This window comes from Gorilla gorilla, chromosome X (assembly GCF_029281585.2).
Source record: "Gorilla gorilla gorilla isolate KB3781 chromosome X, NHGRI_mGorGor1-v2.1_pri, whole genome shotgun sequence".
Classification (NCBI taxonomy): Eukaryota; Metazoa; Chordata; class Mammalia; order Primates; family Hominidae; genus Gorilla; species Gorilla gorilla.
Window position 1 is genome coordinate 81811800 of NC_073247.2, and position 23946 is coordinate 81835745.

A 23946-nucleotide genomic window follows, 5' to 3' on the forward strand; every position below is an offset into this window, starting at 1 on the left:
TAAAGATATCTCACATAAAAATCTTAGGTAACTACTAGCAAATCAAACCATGCAATATATTTATAGTGTGTCATGACCAAGTAGGGTTTGTCCTAGGAATGCAAAGATTATTCAATAATAGGAAATCTCTTAATATTATATTATATCATCAACTCAAAGGATATAAATCATTTGATCACCTCAGATGTCACAAAGGCATTTAATAAAAATCTAACACTCTTTCCTGATTATTCTTAGTAAACGAGGAATAAAAGGACATTCTCTAATATGATAAAGAATATCTTGGCCGAATAAACAGCATAGTACTTAATGGTAAATATATTAGAGGCATTTCTGCTAGAATTGGGAATAAGACAAAGATGCTCATTATAACTGCTGATGTTCAACATTATTCTTGAAGTTCTTACCAACGTAATGGGGCAAGAAATTGAAATAAGAGATATCACTGTTGGGGAATTATACCAAGTACCATTATTTACAGATATTGTTCTATAGCTAGAAAACCCAAGAGAATGGATTCAAAAGATATTATAAATAGCAATCACCGAGGTGGCCAGGTCTTATATTATCTGTTTGTAGTACAAATATGGTACTAGCATATCTTGTGTTCAAACAACATGTATAAGTTGAATATAATTGAAAGAATTAGCTGAAAAAGAACTTTCTACAGGCAGTTAAATCCTTCAAGGCCATTTCAGAATCTTGCTGTGTCTTGGGATAATTATTGTGAACACCAATTTATATTGGATAAAGAGGTTCAGTTAATTGAGATTTCTGTTTGCTTGAGTTTGGGACAAATGAAGTTTATATGGTTATAGAATTTTGCAAAAAGATGAATTTGTCTTTATTGAGTGCCTAGAGAATATCTTATACTTGCTTTTCATGTTATCTTGTATAAACCTCATAACAACTCTATAAGGTAAGTAATAGTATCCCCATTTTATAAATGAGAATGTACTCAGAGAGATGAAGCAATTTGCTTAGTGTCATGCAGCACTTACTACGTAGTGGAGCTGGGCTTGAATGCAGTTCTGTGACTTCAAAGACCATGCCTTTTCCACTAGTGACTTTCAATTATGTGTTCAATTTCCCTGGAAGAGAAATGTATTTCCTGGGACAAAGTTCTGCTGAGGATAATGTATAGAGGATGGCCAACACACAGCTACCAAAACAGACACTGCCTTTATGGAGAAGGGGGTGGCAATAATGAAAATATTAAAGGCAAGATAAATACTTACCATGTTGAAGGATAATCCCAGAAGAATCCAGGTAGTATACCCTTCTTGGGGAAAAAAATTGGATTGGCTCTTTCTAAATCAAAGTATTAGCAGCACCTCCATCCTAGGGCAGGCAGTAATGTAAATGACTGGAGTACACACAAACTGAACATCAGAAATCCTTAGTTTGTCCCATCAGAAGAAGAATCCAGTGTGACTCAGGATAAGCTCCATTACTGATTAAAGGGACACAACATGCACAATAGCACAATAGCTAGCCATCTTGAACTGTTCTGGGACCCAGTCTAGAGCCATGTTGCATATGTGTGGTTCTCAATGTAATCGCTGTTTGTGGTTTGGCTGGCCAGCTGCCGTGGTAGCACTCCTCCTCAGTGAAGAGGAGCCAGCCAAATGGCTGTCATCATATGCTTCTGGGAACAGCACATTGATGCCAGCCATTTGGGCCCCTTCAGCCCATTGATGGGGTTAATCTGCCGACAGTAAGACAGGGTAGCTCTGATGATTTATGTCACATCCCAAAAGTAGATTCCCTTCTGACTCCTATGTTCTGCTGAACAAAAAGGTTGGATGATAAATTGCCAGTGTAGCCTTTACTATGTTTAGTGAGTTAACACATCTCAACTACTGAAGCAATCCATTTGATTCATGTGCATACTGCTTAAAATAATTTTTTGCATTTGCTTAGCACTTCATACTTTCCAAAGCTGTTCTTGCTTCTATTATCTCATTAATCCCAAGAGCTGGAGATGGAATACTCTGGAATATTCTTAACCTCAGACTTCTGTTGAGCCCAAGTGAAGGAGAAATGGTGCTCAGGGCTTGTCCTAGAGTAGTGGTTCTCAACCTTGGTCACACATTAGACTCCCCTGGGAAGGTTTGAAAAATCCTCATGCCCAGGTCTGACCCCACACCAATTGCATCAGAATTCCTAGGGCTGGGGTCCAAGCATTGAGAGTTTTTGAAACTCCATGGGTGATTACAATGTATAGACAGATGTGAGAACCACTAAGAAGATAAATTCAATCTGAGGCATGTGAGTTCCCGGTAACAGGAATGCGTTCAAGTGGCAATGTCACAGTGGTGTTAGAGACACAGGCTGTATCATTCTCCATGAGGGTTGAAGTCCTAGAACAAAATGTGCTCATGAAAGAGTGTGTAGATAAAGAAAAGCAGGGGCCTGAAAACTAACTTTTGATATTCATAGTGTTAAGGTTTCTATCTGTGTTAACCTAGTTTTTTTTTTTCAAAGGCAACATGATTTCATAATGAAAAAAAAAACATGACTAATCAGAGGCCTTTGTGGAAGGAACTGTGCATATATCTAAAGGGATCAATGGGTGTAATTTATTTAGACTTTCAAAAAATCTCTAACTGAAGTTCTGCAGCAAAGGTTATTATGCTTTAAGTTATGTCACCATGAACCATGGAATTAGAGGGGCCATCCTATGAAGAGGGCTTGAATGCAGGGATAAAGGGGAGTGATAAATGCTGTTTCTGGTTTTATTAAACATTTTTGTATATAGTCTAGGTGAAAGAGTTTGCAGTGAAATCTCTAAGTTTGCAGATGATTAATCATTTAGTCCAAACACCCATTCAAAGTTCTGCCACTTTCTAGCTGTGTGACCCTTGAAAAGTTACTTAACCTCTCTTGTCCTGTTTCCTCAACTGTAAGATAATGGAATTGGACATGAACATCTCAGCTAGAAATTCTGTAGATTAGCTTAACTCAGCTCCCCTCTTTGTGTTGATAATGAAAACAACACATAATCAAGTTCTTTGGTTGATTAGGGCAATGTTAGAGAGTGACAATTATGGGGTCAAGGACCAGAGAAAGCAATTGTTGTACAGAATTATTCACTATACAGAGTTCATTGTAACCAGATTGACAAAGCACTATTTCTGCCAGCCATCTGCTGGAACACAAAAATAGCTTTGTTATACAGGACCGTCCTTTATAATTGGATTTAACCTGTATGACAGATTTCTTCAACAATAAATTTATAAATCCTTGTATAGCATTTTAGACCTGAGGTTCATAAAATTTTGGAGTAAGAGGTCACCTAGTCCATACCTATATTTGGCAGGAGGAGAGAGAAATGCAGACAGGTGAAGTGATTCGCCCAAGGTCAGACAGCAAATAAGTCATAGAGCTGTATCTCTGGACAACTACTCCGGTTTTCTTCTCCCTACGCTCAGTTCTCAAAGCAGTCAGGAATATAGCCATTTAAGTCCCAGGCCAGACCGATTTTGAAGCTGTTTGGTTAGCCCTGCCAGGTAGGTATGTGGCTTGATAATGATGGTGATAGAAAATGAATGTGATGATGATAGCTGCTATTTATTGAGTGCCTATATGTGCTAGGCCTTGTGTTAAGTACTGTAAATTATCTAATTCAATCCTCCTGACATCCCTTTTGAGGTAGATATTATTGTCCCAATTTTCATAAATGAAAAAACTGATCGAGAGGTGAAGTAACTTGCCCAAGGTTACATAGCTATTGAATATTATTATAGAACTAGAATTCAAACCCAGTTCTGAAAAGTTAACAAAGTTCATGCTGTTTCCACAACCCCAGTATTTCCCAAACAGTACAATACAGAACATTAAGTCAACAAGAGATAGGTATTTCTTTAAAAAGCTTCTATAACCAAATAAGTTTGGGAAATGCTGCATTTCATATCCCCTTTTTGAAGAGTCACATTTCTAAGTAGTATATTAAAGGATATGAGAAATCTTCAATGAAGAAATCTGTTTTTCCTTAACCATGTGTTTCCCAAACTCTTTTTTGACCAAGGAGCCCCATTTCCAATAACATCCGTTGATGTCACACAGGACCCTGGTGCTCTCTAGAACACAGTGTGAAAAACACTGCATGATCTCCCATTCATCTTTCTGATTATCTTCAGAGATTGTTACCCTTAGGCCTGGCTTTCTCCATCCTAACCACTAAAGTGACCAAAGACTAAGTGTTGCAGAATACTTATTTAGCAAAGACACATGCTTATGACTTTGGGAACATATTTGGTAACATGAAGAAACCTATACCTCATGAAACTTTGAGGGACCATTATGCTTCTGAAATGTCAGTAGTTGGTAGGACTCTTTTAGTACTGTCTTAACCACAGTAATATTTTTTAGTCTTTTCCAAACTAAGCCAGAACTGAGCCAGAGAAGTTTCACAGCTGATCATAACTTAAGTTTGTGGAGCCTGAAGCCCCAGAGATGGGCCCCTGCTGCAAGGGCTAGAGAGGAAATCCTTGGATGAGGAATGTAAGCCATCTCGCATAAGAGATACTTGAGATTGGGATGGGATGGGGCGGGATGAAAATCAACTTGCAAACCCCTACCTTTTCTTGCCTTTTTGTCACGCTTTACAGCAGATGTTGAAACTGTAATCTGGGTTCTGAACATGGACATTCCATGTGGTTCTCATTCAAAATTCTCACTCTTCTTTGAGGCTAATGGCTTCTATCTTCTTCATATATATTGAGCTTGCCATGCATATTTGCACATTTCCTCTGTTTACAATTCTAATAGTGTGAGATAGAAAATAAAATAAACTCTTAAGATGCCAAGATTTGAAGATACAAACTGTATTGAAGAATGGTTTTCTTTTTCTTGAATAAAATGTCCATTCCTGTACCTCCCTGGTTGCTAGCCATTGCCTTCTCTTTATTCCTTTACTAACTGGTACTGAATAAATGTTGACAATGTCCAGTTCTCTGGTATTGTTCTCAACATAAAGGGAGAAAAGCATGAAAGCTAGAAGCTTGGGCCAGGAGCAGTGACTCACACCTGTAATCCCAGAGAGGCCAACGAAGGAGGATTGCTTGAGGCCAAGATTTCGAGACCAGCCTGGGCAACATAGTGAGACCCCATTGCTACAAAAAATAATTTTAAAAAGCTAGCTGGGTGTGGTGGCACATGTCTGTGTTCCTAGCTACTTGGGAGGCTGAGGCAGGAGGATTGCATGAGCCCAGGAGGTTAAGGCTGCAATGGGCCATGATTGTGCCACTGCACTCCAGCCTGAGCCACAGAGCAAGACCATGTCTCAGGAAAAAAAGGTGGGGGAAAGCTGGAGCCTACTACCTGTATAACCAGAGAACAAATAAAATTAAATTAAAATTTATGAATACCTACTCTATGCACATGACTTTCATTTATTTAGGCCATAAAATAACTATAAATTGATAGAATTATGCCCATTTTACAAATGGACAGTTTTTTAAAACTATTATCGTTAATACTTTAAGCTTAGCATGACTGTGATTCAATGGAAGGTACAATGAGCTTGGAGTCAGAATCTTGGTTTACTTCCCAGGTTTACCACTTTCTTCGTCATTCGTTTGTTCATTCAACAAACATTTTTATTGAACAGCTACTATAAAAGAAATGCTTTAGGAGCTGGAGATACAGAGATGAGTAATTCACAGCCCTTGCCCTCAAGGAGTTAACAATGTATTAAGTAGAACGATCACATATCAGAAAATTATAATTTGATAAATGCAACAGTGTGTTAATGGAACACAGAGGAATTAGTGTCTGACTTTTAAAGTTTTAAAGGATGTGTAGGTATTGAGGGAAAGTGGGACTGGAGAAGGGCACTTCAAGCAGAGGGAATGGCATGAAGAAAGGTACAGAAGCAAGAGGTATGTGAAAGGTGTGGGGGATGTAGAGCCAGGGCTTGGAGATTCATGTTGAACTACATGCCATGCAGTGTTGCTTTTAAACTAGTGGATGTTTTATAAATTTATTTTTATAATTACAGACTATTTTTAGAACAGTTTTTGTATACAGAAATATTGAACAGAAACAGAGAGTTCCTGTATACAAAGAGTTCCTCTTCCCACCTTTGGCAACCACTGATCTTTTTACTATCTCTGTAGTTTTTCCTTTTCCAGACTGCCGTATGGTTGGAATTATACAGTATGTAGCATTTTCAAACTGACTTCTTTCACTTAGCAATATGCATTTAAGGTTCCTCTGTGTCTTTTTCTGGATTGATAGCTTATTTATTTTTATTGCTGAATAATATTCCATTATATGGATGTCCACAGTTTATTTAACCATTTACCTATGAAATGACATCTTAGTTGCTTCCAATTTGAGGCAATGATGAATAAAGCTGCTATAAACATTGGTATGAAGGTTTTTGTGTGGACATAAGTTTTCAGCACATTTGGGTAAATAAACACCTAGGAGCACAATTTATGGGTCATACGGTAAGACTATGTTTAGCTTACCTGACTTCTTACCTTACCTTACTGCCTTACTTACCTTACTGCCAACCTGACTTCCAAAGTGGCTGTAACATTTTGCATTCACACCAGCAATAAGTGAGAGTTCTTTTTGTTCCATATTCTCTCAAGCATTTAGTGTTGTCAGTATTTTGAATTTTAGCCCTTCTAAGAGATGTTTGGTGCTATCTCATTGTTTTAAGTTGCAATTCCCTGATGACAGATGGTGTTGAGCATATTTTTCTATGCTTATTTGCCATCTGTATATCTTCTTTGTTGAGGTGTCTATGCAAGTCTTTTGCCCATTTCTTAATTGGATCATTTTTTTCTGATTTTTGAGTTTTCTGTTCAGATCTTTGCCCATTTCTTAATTGGGTTAACTGTTTTCTTATTGTTATAATAGTTCTTTATGTATTTTGGATAAGTCCTTTATCAGATACATGTTTTACAAATATTTTCTCCCAGTCTGTGGCTTGTCTCTTGATTCACTTCACAGTATCTTTCTCAGAAATTTTTAATTTTAATGAAGTTCAACTTATCAATTTTTTTTCTTTCACAGATTGTGCTTTTGGTGTTCTATCTAAAAATTTATTGCCAAGCCCAAGGTCATCTAGATTTCTCCTATGTTATCTTATAAGAGTTTTATGGTTTTGTGTTTTGCATTTGGATCTATGATCCATTTTGAGTTAATTTTTGTCAAAGTTGTCTAGATTTTTTTTTGGATAAATGTCCAGTTATCCCAGCACCATTTGTTGAAAAAAAAAATATCCCTTCTCCATTAGGTTGCCTTTGCTCCTTTGTCAAAAATTTATTGACTGTATTTGTGTGGGTCTATTTCTGTTCCATTAATTTGTGGTATTTCACAAATACCACTGTCTTGATTACTGTAGCTTTATAGTAAGTATTGAATCAAGTAGTGTCATTCTTCAACTTTGTTGTTATTCTTCAATATTGTGTTGGCTGTTCTGAGTCTTTTGCCTTTCCATATAAACTTTAGAATCAGTTTGTTGATACCCACAAGGCAACTTGCTGAGATCTCGATATTGTTTGGCTGTGTCCCCACCTAAATCTCATCTTGAATTGTGGTTCCCATAATCCGTACATGTTGTGGAGGGACCTGGTGGGAAGTAATTGAATCATAAAGGCAGTTACTCCCATGCTGTTCTGGTGATGCTGAGTGAGTTCTAGTGAGATCTGATGGTTTTATGAGGGGCTTTTTCCCCTTTGCTCGGCACTCCTTTCACCTGCCTCCATGTAGGACGTGCCTGTTTTGCCTTCTGCCATGATGGTAAGTTTCCTGAGGCCTCCCCAACCATGTGGAACTGTGGGTCAATTAAACCTCTTTTCTTTATAAATTACCCAGTCTTGGGTATGTCTTCATAGCAGCATGAAAATGGACTAATGCAGATCTTAATTGGGATTGCTATAGACAAAGTTGGGAAAAAGTGACATCTTAACAATATTGAGTCTTCCTATCCACGAACATTGATCATGGATAGGAAGACACAACATTATTAAGATGTCCATTGATTTAGATCTTTATTTTCTTTCATCAAAGTTTTGTATTTTTCCTCATATAGATATTCATATTTTGTTAGATTTATACCTAAGTATTTCTCTATATATTATGTTAATATAAATAGCATTTGTTTTTAATTTCTAAATTCCAGTTGGTCACTGCTGGTATGTAGGAAAGCAATTGATTTTTATATATTAGGTGTGTATCCTGCAACCTTATTATAATTGCTACTTAGTTCTAGAAGATTTTTGTTGATTCCTTGGGATTTTCACATAGACAATCATGTAATCTGTGAACAAAGACAGTTTTGTCTCTTACTTCTCAATCTTTATGCCTCTTATTTCCTGTTCTTGCCTATTGCATTAGCTAGCATTTCCAGTATTATGTTCAGTAGGAGTGGTGAATGGGAACATCCTTGCCTTGTTCCCAATCTTAAAGGGAAAGCATCTAGTTCCTCACCATTAAATTAGCTGTATGGTATATGGATGTCCAATATTCCAGGATCATAAATATTCTGAATGTTATAGATGTTCTCTATCAAATTGTGGAAGTGCCCTTTGATTCATAATTGGCTGAGAGTTTTTATCATGAAGTGATGTTGCATTTTGTCAAAAATCCTTTTTTGGATCTATTGACATGATCATATGATTCTTCTTTAACCTTTTGATGAGTAATGGGATTCAATTAATTGATTTTTGAATGGTTAACCAGCCTTGCATACCAGGAATAAATCCCATTTTGTTGTGGTATATAATTATTTTAATACATTGTTGGCTTTGATTAGCTAATATTTTATTGAGGATTTTTGCATCTATATTCAAGAGATAGCAGTGGTAGTTTTCCTTTCTTGCAGTGCCTCTGTCTGTTTGGTATATCAGGGTAATGCTGACCTCATAGAATGAGGTAGGAAGTGTTCCCCCTGCTTCTATTTCCTTTTTTATATAATTTCAACTTTTATTTTAGATTTGGGGGTACATGTGCAGGTTTGCTATATGGGTATATTGCACAGTGCTGATGTTTGGAGTATAGATGATCTTATCACCCAGGTAGTGCCTCTGATTTTATTTTTTGAAACAGACTGTAGAGAATTAGTATGATTTCATCTTTCAATATTTGATTAAATTCACCAGTGAAACCACTGGGGCCTGGTGCTTTCCCTTTTGGAAGGTTACGAATTGTCAATTCAATTTTTTTATTACATATAGGCCTACACAGATTACCTGTTTCTCCTTGTGTGAGTTATGGTAGATTGTGTCTTTTAAGGAATTAGCCCATTTTACCTAAGTGATCAAATTTGTGGGCATAGAGTTATTCATAATATTCTTTTATTGTTCTTTTAATGTCCATGGGATCAATAGTGATGGCAGCCCCTCTGTCATTTCTGATATTAGTAAAATTTGTGTCTTCTCACTCTTTCTTGGTAGGAGTTTGTCAATTTTTTTGATCTGGGAACCAGCTTTCAATTTCATTGATTTTCTCTATTGCTTTCCTGTTTTTACTTTCATTTATTTTTGCTCTCATTTTTATTACTTCCTTTCTTCTGCTTACTTTACATTTAATTTGTTCTTTACTTCTAGTTTCTTAAGGTAGAAGCTTAGATATTGATTTTATATCTTTCTCCTATTCTAATATATGTATCCAATACTATAAATTTCCCTCTCAGCACTGCTTTTGCTCCATCCCACAAATTTTGATAGGTTTCATTTTAATTGTCATCTTGTTCAAAATATATTTTTAATTTTCCTTGAGACTTTTCCTTTGACGTATGTCTTATTTAGAAGGGTGGATTTGTTTGTTTGTTTGGGTTTTGTTTTGTTTTGTTTTGTTTTGTTTTGTTTTGATGCGGAGTCTCGCTCTGTCTCCCAGGTTGGAATGTAGTGGCTCAGTCTTGGCTCACTGCAATGTCCGCCTCCCAGGTTCAAGTGATTCTCCTGCCTTAGCCTCCAGAGTAGCTGGGGTTACAGGCATGCACCACCATGCTCAGCTAATTTTTGTATTTTTAGTAGAGACAGGGTTTCACCAGGTTGGCCAGGCTGGTCTCAAACTCCTGACCTCAGGTGATCTGCCCGCCTCAGCTTCCCGAAGTGCTACGATTACAGATATGAGCCACTGCACCCAACCTAGAAGGGTGTTTTTAAATCACCAAGTAGTTTGGGATTTTTCCAACTATCTTGTTATTAATTTTTAGTGTAATTCCATTGTGATATAAGAGCATACTTTGATATCTCTTTTTAATTTTTAAGGTGTGTTTTATGGCACAGAATATGGTCTGCCTTGTTCAGTGTTCCATGTGAATCTGAGAAGAATGTGTATCCTACTATTGTTAGATGAAGTATTCTATAAACGTCAGTTAGATCTAGTTGATTGATGGTACTATTCAGCTCAACTATATTGTCACTGATTTTCTGCCTGCTAGATCTGGCAATTACTGAGGACATATTGAAGTCTCCAACTAATAGTAGATTCCTCTATTTCTCCTTGCAGTTATTTTGCCTTATGTATTTTGATGTTCTGTTATCAGGCATGCATACATTAAAGATTGTTATGTTTTCCTGGAGTACTGACTCTTTTTTATCATAATGTAATACCCATCTTTTTCCCTAATCACTTTCCTTGCTCTGAAGTCGGCTTTGTCTGAAATTAATACAGCTATCCCAGCCTTCTTTTGATTAGGAGTTAGCATGATATATCTTTCTCCATCCCTATACTTTAATCTACCTGTGTCTTTATATTTAAAGTGGATTTTTTTATAGACAACATATAGTTGGGTCTTGTTTCTTCATTCACTCTGACAGTCTTTATCTTTTAACTGGTGTGTTCAGAGCATTCACATTTAAATTTATTATTGATATAGCTGGATTAATATCTATCATTGTATTAGTCTGTTTTCACACTGCTGATAAAGACATACCCGAGACTGGGTAATTTATAAAGAAAAAAGGTTTAATGGACCTACAGTTCCACATGGCTAAGGAGGCCTCATGATCATGGTGGAAGGCGAATGGCACGTGTTACATGATGTCAAACAAGAGAGAATGAGAGCCAAGCAAAAGGGGTTTCTCCTTATAAAACCATCAGATCTCGTGAGACTTATTCACTACCACGAGAACAGTGTGGAGGAAACTGCCTCCATGACTCAGTTATCTCTACCGGGTCCCTCCCACAACATGTGGGAATTATGGGAGCTACAATTCAAGATGAGATTTGGATTGGGGACGCAGCCAAACTATATCAACCATATTTGTAATTATTTTCTATTCGTTGCCATTTTTCTTTGTTTCTTTTTTTTTGGCTTCCACTTTTTCTGCCTTCCCTGATTTTAATTAAGCATTTTATATGATTCCATTTTCTCTTCTCTCAGCATGTCAATTACACTTCGTTTAAAGAAAAGTTTAGTGGTTACCCTACAGTTTGATATATACATTTGCAACTAATCCAAGTCCATTTTGAAATAACACTATACTACTTCTCCCAATCCTTCCCTTTCATCCCTTAAAATACTGCTGTGATTTGTTTCACATATCCACATACTACAATCACAGAAAGCATTTTTGCATTTTCGCTTTTTTTTTTTTTTTTTTGGAGACAGGGTCTCACTCTGTCACCCAAGCTGGAGCGTAGTGGAATGATCTTGGCTCACTGCAACCTCTGCCTCCCGGGTTCAAGCAATTCTCGTGCCTCAGCCTCCCGAGTAGCTGGGACTACAGGCATGAGCCACCATGCCTGGCTAATTTTTGTATTTTTGGTAGAGACAGGGTTTCACCATGTTGGCCAGGCTGGTTATTATTTTGAACAAACTGTTATCTAGTAAATCTATTAAAAACAAGTAAAATGTTTTATTTTACCGTCATTTATTTGTTATCTAATGTGCTTTCTTTCTTTATGTAGATCTAAGTTTCTGACCTATGTCATTTGCCCTCACCGAAGAACTTCTGTTAACATTTCTTGCAAGGCCGATCTACTAGCAACAAGCTCCTTCTTTTTTGTTTGTCTGAGGAAGTCTTTATTTCTTCTTCATTTTGAAGGACGGTTTCACTGGATACAAAATTCTAGCTTGCTATTTTGTATGATTGATCCTCATTGGAACCCTGGGCTTTGAGTAGAGACAGAGTATGTAGTGTCCCCTAATTTAGCAGTTGAAGAACCAGAAGAAAAGTCACTTGCCCTATGGTCATTTTGTGGTTGAGTAAGCACTAGAATCTGGCTAGACCTGCTGCTGCTGGCCTCCATGGCCCTGATTCCATCACAAGATCCCCTTTTCTTATTGTCAGATAGGCAAACTACCTGCCCATATTGATCAAAATTTGTCCAATCCCAATTTTACTCCTATCAAAGCAGTCCCCCGTACTGCATAGCTATATGTCCCCCTCTGATGCAGGTGGGTTTTGTCTAAAGAAAACATATGGTTACAAATAGGGGGAATTGGAATGATATAAAAATGTAGCTTATTACACTAGAAATAGATATGTAATAGTGGTAGTGCTCTGAATAGGTATGAATAAGGTTCTGAAGCATATAGAGAAAACAAATAGATATATCTAAAAGATTATAGAACTCATCAGGGATTACTGCTTTTGCTCTGAGTCAAGATGCTCACGTCTAGTATGGGACAGCTCTAGCTCCCTGACATTTTCTCTCTAGAAGCTGCAACTACAATAGCCTCAAGCGAAAGCAATGAACATGGTAGAGACAGAGCCAAATCTTAAAGGTCCGTGTTGAAAATAATAAGAATTACTTACTGGTCATGGTGAGCTATCTTAGAACAAGAAGAAACTCCTATACTGCTGAAACGATGTACTTATTAGCACTTGTGGGAAATGTGATACTGTCTAATGACAATCTTGTGAATACTTTTACATCTTTGTTTTTTCCCAAGGGATATGCCAAATGTTCACTAAGCAGGAGCTCTCTGAGAGCCCTTCTATGACCCAAACTATAGTGGAAGAAGACTTTGTGAGCCCCGAGCCCAGCACAGCTGCCTTACGGAAAAGCAGCCAGACTGTTTTCCATGTGGATCTGTGTCCCTGCTATTCCTCACTGAGCAAGGCCTCCCGACCTGAGACCCCAGCCACCCCACCGCTACCTGGGCTCTTGGGCCAGTAGCAGCTCTGCACCTCCCTGGGACAGAGCTCCCAGTGGAAGCAGGCAGGCCTGCCACTTTTGCTGCTTCACAGCTCCCTCCTCTAATGCCCTCAGGCTCAGGAGAGAGCAAGGTGATTAAGGACTATCATGGACCTCCAGCACAGTGCAGATGCCTTACAGAAAAGCAGCCAGACTGTTTTCCATGCAGGTCTCTGACCTTGTTACTCCTCACTGGGCAAAGCCTCTCCACCTGGGCCCCCAGCACAACCACCCTGCCCCTGACTGAACACTCGTCAGTGGTGGCTCTGCATTTCTCTGGGAAAAGAAATCCCAGAGACAACCTACAGCCCCTCTCCCATTGCAGCTGCAGTGGTATCGCCCTTACTGCCCATGGGCTGGGGAAGGAACAAAGGGCCTGGTTGTGTCACTGTACCTCCAGCACACTGCAGCAACCACAGGGAGAAGAGCCCAGTAGCTCTTCCCTGTGAGTCCTTACCCCCTACACTTCACCAGATAGGGCCCCCAACTTGGGATCTCAGAGTAGCTGCCCCAACCCTGACTGAGCATTCCCACTGGTAGTGGCTCTGTGTTCCCCTGAGGTGGAACTTATGAGGAAACTGACAGCCCCTCTGCCACTGCCACTGCAGTGGTTCTGCTCTTGCTGCCTTCAGACTGAGGAAGAAACAAAGAGCCTAAGGGCTTTACTTATACTTCCAGCGCACCACAGTTGCCATATGGAAAGGAGCCCAGTCTCTCTTCCCAGTGAGCCTCTGACCCCCTGCTCTTCACCAAGCAGGGCCCCAGCTCAGGCCCATAGTGCAGCTGCCCCACCCTCTGGCTGAACATTCCCATTGGCAGCAGCTCTGCATTTCTCTGGGGTGGAGCTCCCAGAGACGACTGAAAGCCCTTCTGCCACTGCCACTGCATTGGTACTGCCCTTGCTGCTGTCTGACTGGAAAAGGAACTAAGATCCTGAGTGCTTTACTCACACCTCCAGCATACCACAGCTGCCCTAAGGAGAAGAGGCCAGTCTGTCTTCCCCTACAATACCCCTGCCTCCCTACTCATTACCAGGCAGGGTGCCCTGGCTTGGGCCCACAGCACAGCTGCCCTACCCCAGGCTGATTGCTCCAATCGGTAGTGGCTCTATATTTATCTGGGGTGGAGCTCCAAGATACAAGTGGCAGGCCCTCTGCCATTGCCACTGCCAAGGTCCTGGCCCTTTCAGTCCCCAAGCTGGGAAGGGAACATAATGCCTGAGCACAGCCCAGGAGTGCCAAGTGGAGAGCTGAGAGCTGAGATCTACAGCCAGCACTCATGTAGGAAGGGAGCCCACACCCTCAGAGCACTGAGAGGGAGCACAGCTGAAGACACAAGGAAATACAGAGGAACCACATGGCTGGGCAAGAGCCTGCCTACTGGCCATTATGCCTAAGTGCTATCTACTGGATCACAGCTCAAATTTCAACAACAAAAATACTTTGCTAGTGTACCCCCCAATAAAATCAAGGACAAGAGTTCAGCTACAAATGAAGACCTAGCGCAAAGCCTCAGCCCTCTGATACATCCAGAAACAAAGTCAACTGACCATAACTGAAATTATACCACAGTTAAAGGAACATCAGCCCACGCAGATGAGAAAGAACCAGCATGAGAACTCTGGCAATTCAAAAAGCCAGAGTTCTCCTTACATCCAAATGAATGTACCAGTACTCCAGCAAGAGTTCTTAGCCAGGCTGAAATGGCTGGAATGATAGTCATAAAATTCAGAATAAGATTCAGGAGAAAGTCAAAACCCAATCCAAGGAATCTAAGGACTACAATAAAATGATACAGGAGCTGAAAGATGAAATAGACATTTTAAGAAAGAACCAAACTGATGTGATAGAACTGCAAAATACACTATAAAAATCTCATAATGCAATTGCAAGTATTACCAGCAGAATAGACTAAGCTAAGGAAGAACCTCAGATCTCACAGATTGGTTCTCCAAACTAAATCAGTCAGACAAAAATAAAGAAAAAAAGAATTTTAAAAGAACGAGCAAAACCTCTGAGAAATAGGGAATTATGTAAAGACATCAAATCTAACACTCATTGGCATCTCTTGAAAGAGAGGGAGGGAATACGAGCAACTTGGAAAACCTACTTGAGGATATTATCCATGAAAATTTCCCCAACCTCGCTAGAGAGGCCAACATTCAAAGCCATGAAATGCAGAAAACCCCTATGAGATACTGTACAAGACAACCATCCCCAAGACACATAGTCATCAGATTCTCCAAGGTCAACATGAAAGAACAAGTATTAAAGGCATCTAGAGAGAAGGGGCAGGCTGCCTACAAAGGGAACCCCATCAGGCTAACAGTGGACCTTTCAGCAGAAACCCTACAAGCCAAAAGAGATTGGGAGCCTATATTCAGCATTCTTAAAGAAAAGAAACTCCAGCCAGGCACAGTGGCTCACGTCTGTAATCTCAGCACTTTGGGAGGCCAACGCTGGTGGATCACCTGAGGTCAGGAGTTTGAGACCACCCTGGCCAACATGGCAAAACTCTGTCTCTACTAAAAATACAAAAATTAGTCAGGCATGGTGGTGCATGCCTGTAATCCCAGCTACTCGGGAGACTGAGGCAGGAGAATCGCTTGAACCCAGGAGGCGGAGGTTGCAGTGAGCCGAGATCACGCCTTTGCACTCCAGCCTGGGCAACAGAGTGAGACTCCATCTAAACAACAACAAAAAAAAGAAACTCCAACCAAGAATTTCATGTCCAGCCAAACTAAGCTTCATAAGCAGAGGAGAAATAAGATCCTTTTCAGGCAAGCAAATGCTAAGGAAATTCATTACCACCAGACCTTACAAGAGGTCCTTAAGGGAGTGGTAAATATGGAAATGAAAGACCATTACTGGCTACCACAAAAGCACAATTAGGTACATAGACCATTGACACTATAAAGCAACTATACAATCAAGTCTACATAATAACCAGCTAACAACACAATGACAAGATCAAATTTGCACATATCAATATTACCCTTGAATGTAAATGGGACAAATGCGCCAATTAAAAGTCACATAGTGGCAAGTTGGATAAAGAAGCAAGACCCAACATCTTTCTTCAAGAGACCCATCTCACATACAGTGACACTCATAGGCCCAAAGTAAAGGGATAGAGAAAATCTGCCAAGCAAATGGAAAAAAAAAAAACAGGGATTGCTATTTTAACTTCAGACGAAACAGCCTTTAAACCAACAACAATTTTAAAAGACAAAGAAGGGCATTACATAATGGTAAATGGTTCAATTCAACAAGAAGACCTAGCTATCCTAAATATATATGTACCCAACACAGGAGTACCCACATTTATAAAACAAGCTCTGAGAGACCTACAGAGAGACTTAGATAACCGTACAGTAATAGTGGGAGACTTCAACACCCCACTGACAGTATTAGAAAGATCATTGAGACAGAAAACTAATATAGATATTTCAGACCTGAACTTGATACTTGACCAAATGGGCCTAACAGACATCTACAGAACTCTCTACCAATTAAAAAAAAAAACCAGAATATACATTCTTCTTATCTGCACATAGCATATACTCTAAAATTGACCACACAATTGGCCATAAAACAATTCTCAGCAAATTAAAAAAAAAACAGAAATCATACCAACCACACTGTCAAACCACAGCACAATAAAAATAGAAATCAATACCAAGAAGATCACTCAAAACCATACAAATAACCTGCTCCTGAATGACTTCTGGGAAAATAATGAAATTAAGCAGAAACCAAGAAATTCTTTGAAACTAATGAAAACAAAGATACAACTTACCAGAATCTCTCAGGCACTGCTAAAGCAGTGCTAAGTACTAGATGCCCACATCAAAAAGTTAGAAAGATCTCAGATTAACAACCTAACATCACACTTTGAGGAACTAGAAAAACAAGAGCAAACCAACCCCATACTAGCGGAAGACAAGAAATAACCAAAATCAAAGCTGAACTGAATGTATTTGAGATGTGAAAAAACATACAAAAGATCAATGAAATCATACTTGGTTTTTTGAAAGAATAAATAAGATAGACCACTAGCTAGAGTAATAAAGAAAAAAAGAGAGAAGATCAAAATAAACACAATCAGAAATGACAAAAGGGGCATTACCATCAATACAACAGAAATGCAAAAAAAAAAATCAGAGACTATCAAAAACACCTCTATGCACACAAACTAGAAAACCTAGAAGAAACTGATAAATTCCTGGAAACATACAACCTCCTGAGACTGAGCCAGGAAGAAATTGAATCCCTGAACAGACCAATAATGAGCTCCAAAATTGAATCAGTAATAAATAGCCTGCTAAGAAACTAAAAAGCATAGGACCAGGTGGATTCACAGCCAAATTCTACCAGATGTACATAGAAGAGTTGGTACCATTCCTACTGAACCTATTCCAAAAAGTTGAGGAGGAGGGGCTTCCCCCTAACTCACTCCGAGGCCAGCATCATCCTGCTACCAAAACTTGGCAGAGACAAAAAAAACTTCAGGCCAATATCCTTGATGAACATAAAAGCAAAAATCCTCAACACAATACTAGCAAACTGAATCTAGCAGCACCTCAAAAAAGCTAAGCCAACACAATCAAGTAGGCTTTATCCCTGGAATGCAAGGTTTGTTCAATGTATGTAAATCAATAAAAATTATTCACCACATAAACAAAACTAAAAACAACAACCACATAATCATCTCAATAGATGCAGAAAAGGCTTTCAAGAAAATACAGCACCACTTCATGTTAAAAATCCTCAACAAACTAGGCATTGAAAGAACGTACTTTAAAATAATAAGAGCCATTTATGACAAACCCACAGCCAACATCATACTGAATGGGCAAAAGCTGGAAGCATTCTTATTGAGAACCGGAACAAGACAAGGATGCCCTCTCTCACCACTCCCATTCAACACAGTATTGGAACTCCTAGCCACAGCAATCGAGCAAAAGAAAGAAATAAAAGGCATCCAAATAGGAAGAGAAGAAGTCAAACTATCCCTCTTTGCAGACAATATGATTCTATACCTAGAAAACCCCCATAGTCTCTGCCCAAAAGCTCCTTGATCTGATAAACAACTCCAGCAAGTTTCAGGATATAAAATCAATGTACAAAAATTAGTAGCATTCCTATACACCAGCAACATCCAAGCTGAGAGCCAAAGCAAGAATGCAGTCCCATTCACAACAGCCCAAAAAGAATAAAATACCTAGGAATACGGCTAAACAAGGGGTGAAAGACCTCTACACTGAGAATTACAAAGCACTGCTCACAGAAATCAGAGATGACACAAACAAATGGAAAAAACATTCCATGTTTATGCGTCAGAAGAATCAATATTGTCAAAATGGTCATAATACCCAAAGAAATTTACAGATTCAATGCTATTCTTATCAAACTACCAATGACATTCTTCACAAAACTAGAAAAAACTATTTTAAAATTCATATGGAACCAAAAAAGAGCCTGAATAGCCAAGGCAATCCAAAGCAAGTAGAACAAAGCTGGAGGCATCATATTACCTGACTTCAAACTATATGTTAAGGCTGCAATACCCAAAACAGTATGGTACAGATCGAACAGTGGAATAGAATAGGTAGCCCAGAAATAATGTCACACACCTATGACCATCTGATCTTTGACAAAATTAACAAAAACAAACAATCTAGAAAGGACTTACTATTCAATAAATGGTGCTGGGATAGCTGGCTAGCCATAAGCAGAGATAATTGAAACTGGGCCCCTTCCTTACACCATATACAAAAATTAACTCAAGGTGGATTAAATCCTTAAATTTAAAACCCAAAACTATAAAAACCCTTGAGGAAAATCTAGGAAATACCATTCTAGACATAGACCCTGGAAAAAATTTTATGACAGAGACACGAAAAGCAATTGCAACAAAAACAAAAATTGACAAATGGGACCTAATTAAACTAAAGAGCTCCTGCATAGCAAAACAGCAAAAGAAGCTATCAACAGAGTAAACAGACAACCCAAAGAATGGAGAAAATATTTGCAAACAATGTATCTGACAAAGATATATCCAGTATCTATAAGAAACTTAAACAAATATACAAGCAAAAAAACAAGCAACCCCATTAAAGAGTGGGCAAAGGACATAAACAGACACTTTTCAAAAGAAAACATATACATGAGCAGTAAGCACATGAAAAAATGCTCGGCATCACTGATCATTAGAGAAATATAAATCAAAACTAAATGAGATACCATCTCACACCAGTCAGAATGGCTATTACTAAAAAAATCAAAAAATAAGAGATGCTGGTGAAATTGTGGAGAAAAAGGAACACTTATATACTTCTGGTGGGAGTGTAAATTAGTCCAGCCATTGTGGAAAGCAGTGCGGTGATTCCTCAAAGAACTTAAAGCAGAATTACCATGCAACCCAGCAATCTCATTATTGGGTATATACACAAAAGAATATAAATTGTTCTACCATAAAGACACATGCACATGTATGTTCATGGCAGCACTCTTCACAATAGCAAAGATGTGGAATCAGCCTAGATGACCATCAACTGTAGACTGGATAAAGAAAATGTACGTACATGTCATGGAATACTATGCAGCACAGTAGACTGGATAAAGAAAATGTACATACATGTCATGGAATAATATACAGCCATAAAAAAGAATGAGATCATGTTCTTTGCAGCAACATGGATGGACCTGGAGGCTGTAATCCCAAGCAAACTAATGCAGGGACAGAAAACCAAATGCTGCATCTTCTCACTTATAAGTGGGAGCTACACATTGAATACATATGGACACAAAGAGGGGAACAATAGACGCCAGGGCCTTCTTGTGAGTGGAGAGTGGGAGGAGGGTGAAGATCAAAAAACTACTTATTGGGTACTACGTTTATTACCTGGGTGATGAAATAATATATACACCAAACCCCTGTGACTCACAATTTATCTATAGGACCAACCTGCACATGTACCCCAGAAACTAAAATAAAAGTTTAAGAAATGACTTTGAGCCCTGTTTCTCTTGGTACTCTTCATGTCATGGGCATTTTAGGGAAAAAATATAAAAATTTTAGTTAACTCTTTGTCTTACACTGTATGCCAAAATCTATACCAGATTAATTGTAGATTTAAAAATAAAAATGAAACCATAAAAGAACTAGAAAATATATAAAGAGTTACCTATAATATCACATTAGGGAAGGCCTAAGTAAGCATGACACTGAAGGCAGTAACCATATAGGAAAAGATTATTAGGTTTAACTACATGTAAGGAAAGCTTTTCACACCCTTTGACCCAACAGTGTCATTTCTAATGACACATCCTAAAAAACCTTTGGACAAGCGTATAAAAATGTACATATGTGGGGCTGGGTGCGGTGGCTCACGCCTGTAATCCCAGCACTTTGGGAGGCCGAGGCAGGCGGATCACAAGGTCAGGAGATAGAGACCATCCTGGCTAACACAGTGAAACCCCATCTCTACTAAAAAAATACAAAAAATTAGCCGGGCGTGGTGGCGGGTGCCTGTAGTCCCAGCTACTCGGGAGGCTGAGGCAGGAGAATGGCATGAACCCGGGAGGCAGAGTTTGCAGTGAGCCAAGATCGCACCACTGCACTCCAGCCTGGGCGACAGAGCGAGACTCCGTCTCAAAAAAAAAAAAAAAAAGTACATCATTGTTTATAAATGTACATAACATATAAATTGTTTATAAATGTACATATAAATTGTTTATAAAATGTACATATAAATTGTTTATAAACATACATTGTTTATAAATGTACATCATTGTTTATAATAGTGAAAAACTGGACCCAATCTAAATATCTATCAAAGATGATTAAACGCTGATGCATCCATATTAAAAATTGCAATGTAAAAATGTAGTTATTGACATAAAAAAGGTTATCAAATGACATTTTTCATCTGATCCCATTTTGTAAAAATACCTATTTATATACATAGAAGACTTCTAGATGTGCATGAAATGTTAGTAGTGATTATTTGGGGGTGCTTTAATCTCTTTTTCCTTTTGCTCCTCTTTTGTATGTATATATGTATGTATGCATGCATTTATGTATGTGTAAGGAGTAGGTATATCTTGTATGAAAATAATAGAAGCTTAAAAAGATTCTAAAATTTCCATTTCTCTCTTTTCACTTGTGGATTTAAGTCAGACCTTCTCCAGGCAGCTATTTGTTCCCCTTAAGTGGCCAGTATAATTCCTGAAGCCACTCACTCATCTTTTGTATTTCCCTATTCAACTGTAAGTTCTTGAAGGTAGAGTTGTGAGTTGCGTTTCATTATTTACTGCCTTCCATACACATACTCAGTAAGGACTGGTTGGCTGGTGATGGCCTGATTTCTTCAAAGTCTGCTTTTGAAGTCTGATATAACAGTGCTTACCCTTAACCAGCTGAAATGGTCAAAAACTTGGTCCGGGCCAGCACACCTTTGCAAAGAGGGCAGGGTAGCCATAATGGCTGTCTTCCTACTACTCTCCTAGGCTGTGGTGGCTGGCTGGCTGATAGAGCTGAGCCCTTTCTGTGTAAATCTTTCCCCAAACAGCTTTCTTGTTCAAGAAAAAGGCATTTCTCAGGTTGAGTCGCTGCCTCATATCATTAATGTCTATGTAGTTGTGCTTTCCTCTCAGAACTTCCAAGCACATTTTCAAGAACTCGCAATGCTGTTAAAAAAAAATTCATAAAGGATGGGTAACAAAGAAAGAAGACAAAGAACTGGGAGGAGAGGAGAGGAGAAGAGAGAAGGAAAAGAGAATTGAGATTCATGACCTTAAGTACAGCAGGTTGCTCCAATCTAAAACATCCTCTGGACATAACAATAGCTACTGTTGCACATGAAATTACTTTGCCAGAAAAGTCTACACAGACATTGGTTTTTCAAGGGACCTGTGAAAGCTCTGATGGCCACTCTGGCAGCCCTCCAGGTTAGAGACTTTACTGATCTCTAATAGGGCCTGCTCTTATAGTTAGAGATCATTCCAGGTTTGTTGCAAATATCAAATGAGATGATAAATGGAAATATGTTTTATAAACTATAATATTGAAATGCTTGGTGTTCCTTTTGTAAGCTCTTGAGGGCACTGACAGTGGTTTAATGTATAACTGTGTCTTCATGGCAGTTTGGAACAGATTTTAAATACCTGTATTTAAAGAAAGTCAAATCCGTATACAGAATGAAGAGAATTTATTTCCTAGAAGGGAAAAAAAAATGACTGTCTGGGAGCGACCTAAACTGTTTGGGGAGTTGCGGTCACCTAACTATATTAGAAACACCTTGGGTTTTCTAAGTACCTTCAATTGATTAGAATTATTTTCCTTAGAAGTAATTTCCAATAAAATGCTTGTGATTTCACTGCCAATGAAATGGTTGACATGTCTTATTTTATTTTATTTTATTTTATTTTATTTTATTTTATTTATTTATTTTTGAGATGGAGTCTCGCTCTGTCGCCCAGGCTGGAGTGTAGTAGCGTGATCTTGGTTCACTGCAAGCTCCACCTCCCAGGTTCACGCCATTCTCCTGGCTCAGCCTTCCGAGTAGCTGGGACTACAGGCGCCCACCACCACGCCCAGCTAATTTTTTGTGTTTTTAGTAGAGACGAGGTTTCACTGTGTTAGCCAGGATGGTCTTGATTTCCTGACCTCGTGATCCACCCGCCTCGGCCTCCCAAAGTGCTGGGATTACAGGTGTGAGCCACCACCCCCGGCCGACATTTCTTTTAAAGTGTCCATTAACTTATAGTAAATTACAGTGGAAATGCATGTGGCCCTCAAGTGTGTATTATGGTCAAACTTTTAATAAGTAACAAATTAAATCATGATAAGGAAGTGACTAAAAGTTAAACACTGCTGCTCTGCTCTGTCCATGAAAATGACCCTTTGCTCCTTCCAAGTTCAACACATGAGACTTCATATCAGATTCTCACCTGAACGCATGACTCTTCAACCTCAGGACTTGCAGAATTAATGGAATGCTGTCCTAAGGTTGTTGAGTTGTGCATTTCTGGGCATTTCATCTCTATGGAGAAGTACCCATTCCCTCACCCCAAAGACTGAAGTAGAGAGATTTTTCTCCCTAGGGAAGAATCTTCCTTGAAACTTTTGTGGCCTCAGGAGTCGGAAGACAGAATGGGGAGGTTTGATAGTTGGATCCTTGCCAAAAGCCTGACCCTTGGCTGTGAGACTCCCTCAAATTTGCAGTGTCTTGGGGATCCCTCCTAGTGACTATCTTAGAAAATAAACATTTTCTGTTCATTTCCAATGACTTAATTATCTATTTTATTTTTCTTATAGGTCCAGTTAAAAACAAGAAAAAGGGTAAGTTCCTGACTTTATAAAATTGCTGTCTTGTCATGTATTTTCTAAAGTTAGAAGAAAAAAATCAAGAGTACGATTTTTGTATTATATTCTTTCAGCATTGTCTGTCTGTTATTTTATTCAATCATATGTTATCTTCTTGAGTATTGTAGTTTCTGAAGAACAAGAAATCATTCTTCAGTGATGATTCACCTCTTTCATTCTTCCTTGTTCTTCTCCCTGCCCTTCTTTTTATTCTTTTTTTTTTTTTTTTTGAGACGGAGTTTCACTCTTGTTGCCCAGGCTGGAGTGTAATGATGCAATCTTAGCTCACTGAAACCTCCACCTTTGGGGTTCAAGCGATTCTCTTGCCTCAGCCTCCTGAGTAGCTGGGATTACAGGCACTCGCTTTTATCCTTTTTTTCGTCCTTTATCAAATCAGTGATTGAGTGTGAATGAAATCCTGTGTCACCATGTAGGAACTAGATACGCTACCTATCAAAAGAT

At 38.8% G+C, this 23946-nt stretch overlaps 1 protein-coding gene and 1 non-coding gene across 5 annotated transcripts in view; both read left to right on the plus strand.

The window, feature by feature from the left end:
• EDA (ectodysplasin A) overlaps window positions 1-23946 on the plus strand; it is a 427402-nt gene that overhangs the window by 387728 nt on the left and 15728 nt on the right. For all 4 annotated transcript variants that reach the window (XM_019019846.3, XM_019019847.3, XM_055376126.2 and 1 more), the window contains exon 3: window positions 23437-23460. In XM_019019846.3, the coding sequence (XP_018875391.1) occupies window positions 23437-23460 (24 nt within the window). The remainder of the gene's footprint in view (window positions 1-23436; window positions 23461-23946) is intronic.
• MIR676 (microRNA mir-676) lies at window positions 23048-23158 on the plus strand. Its single transcript, NR_106486.1, has one exon. It is a non-coding gene; the product is annotated as a microRNA mir-676 (primary transcript).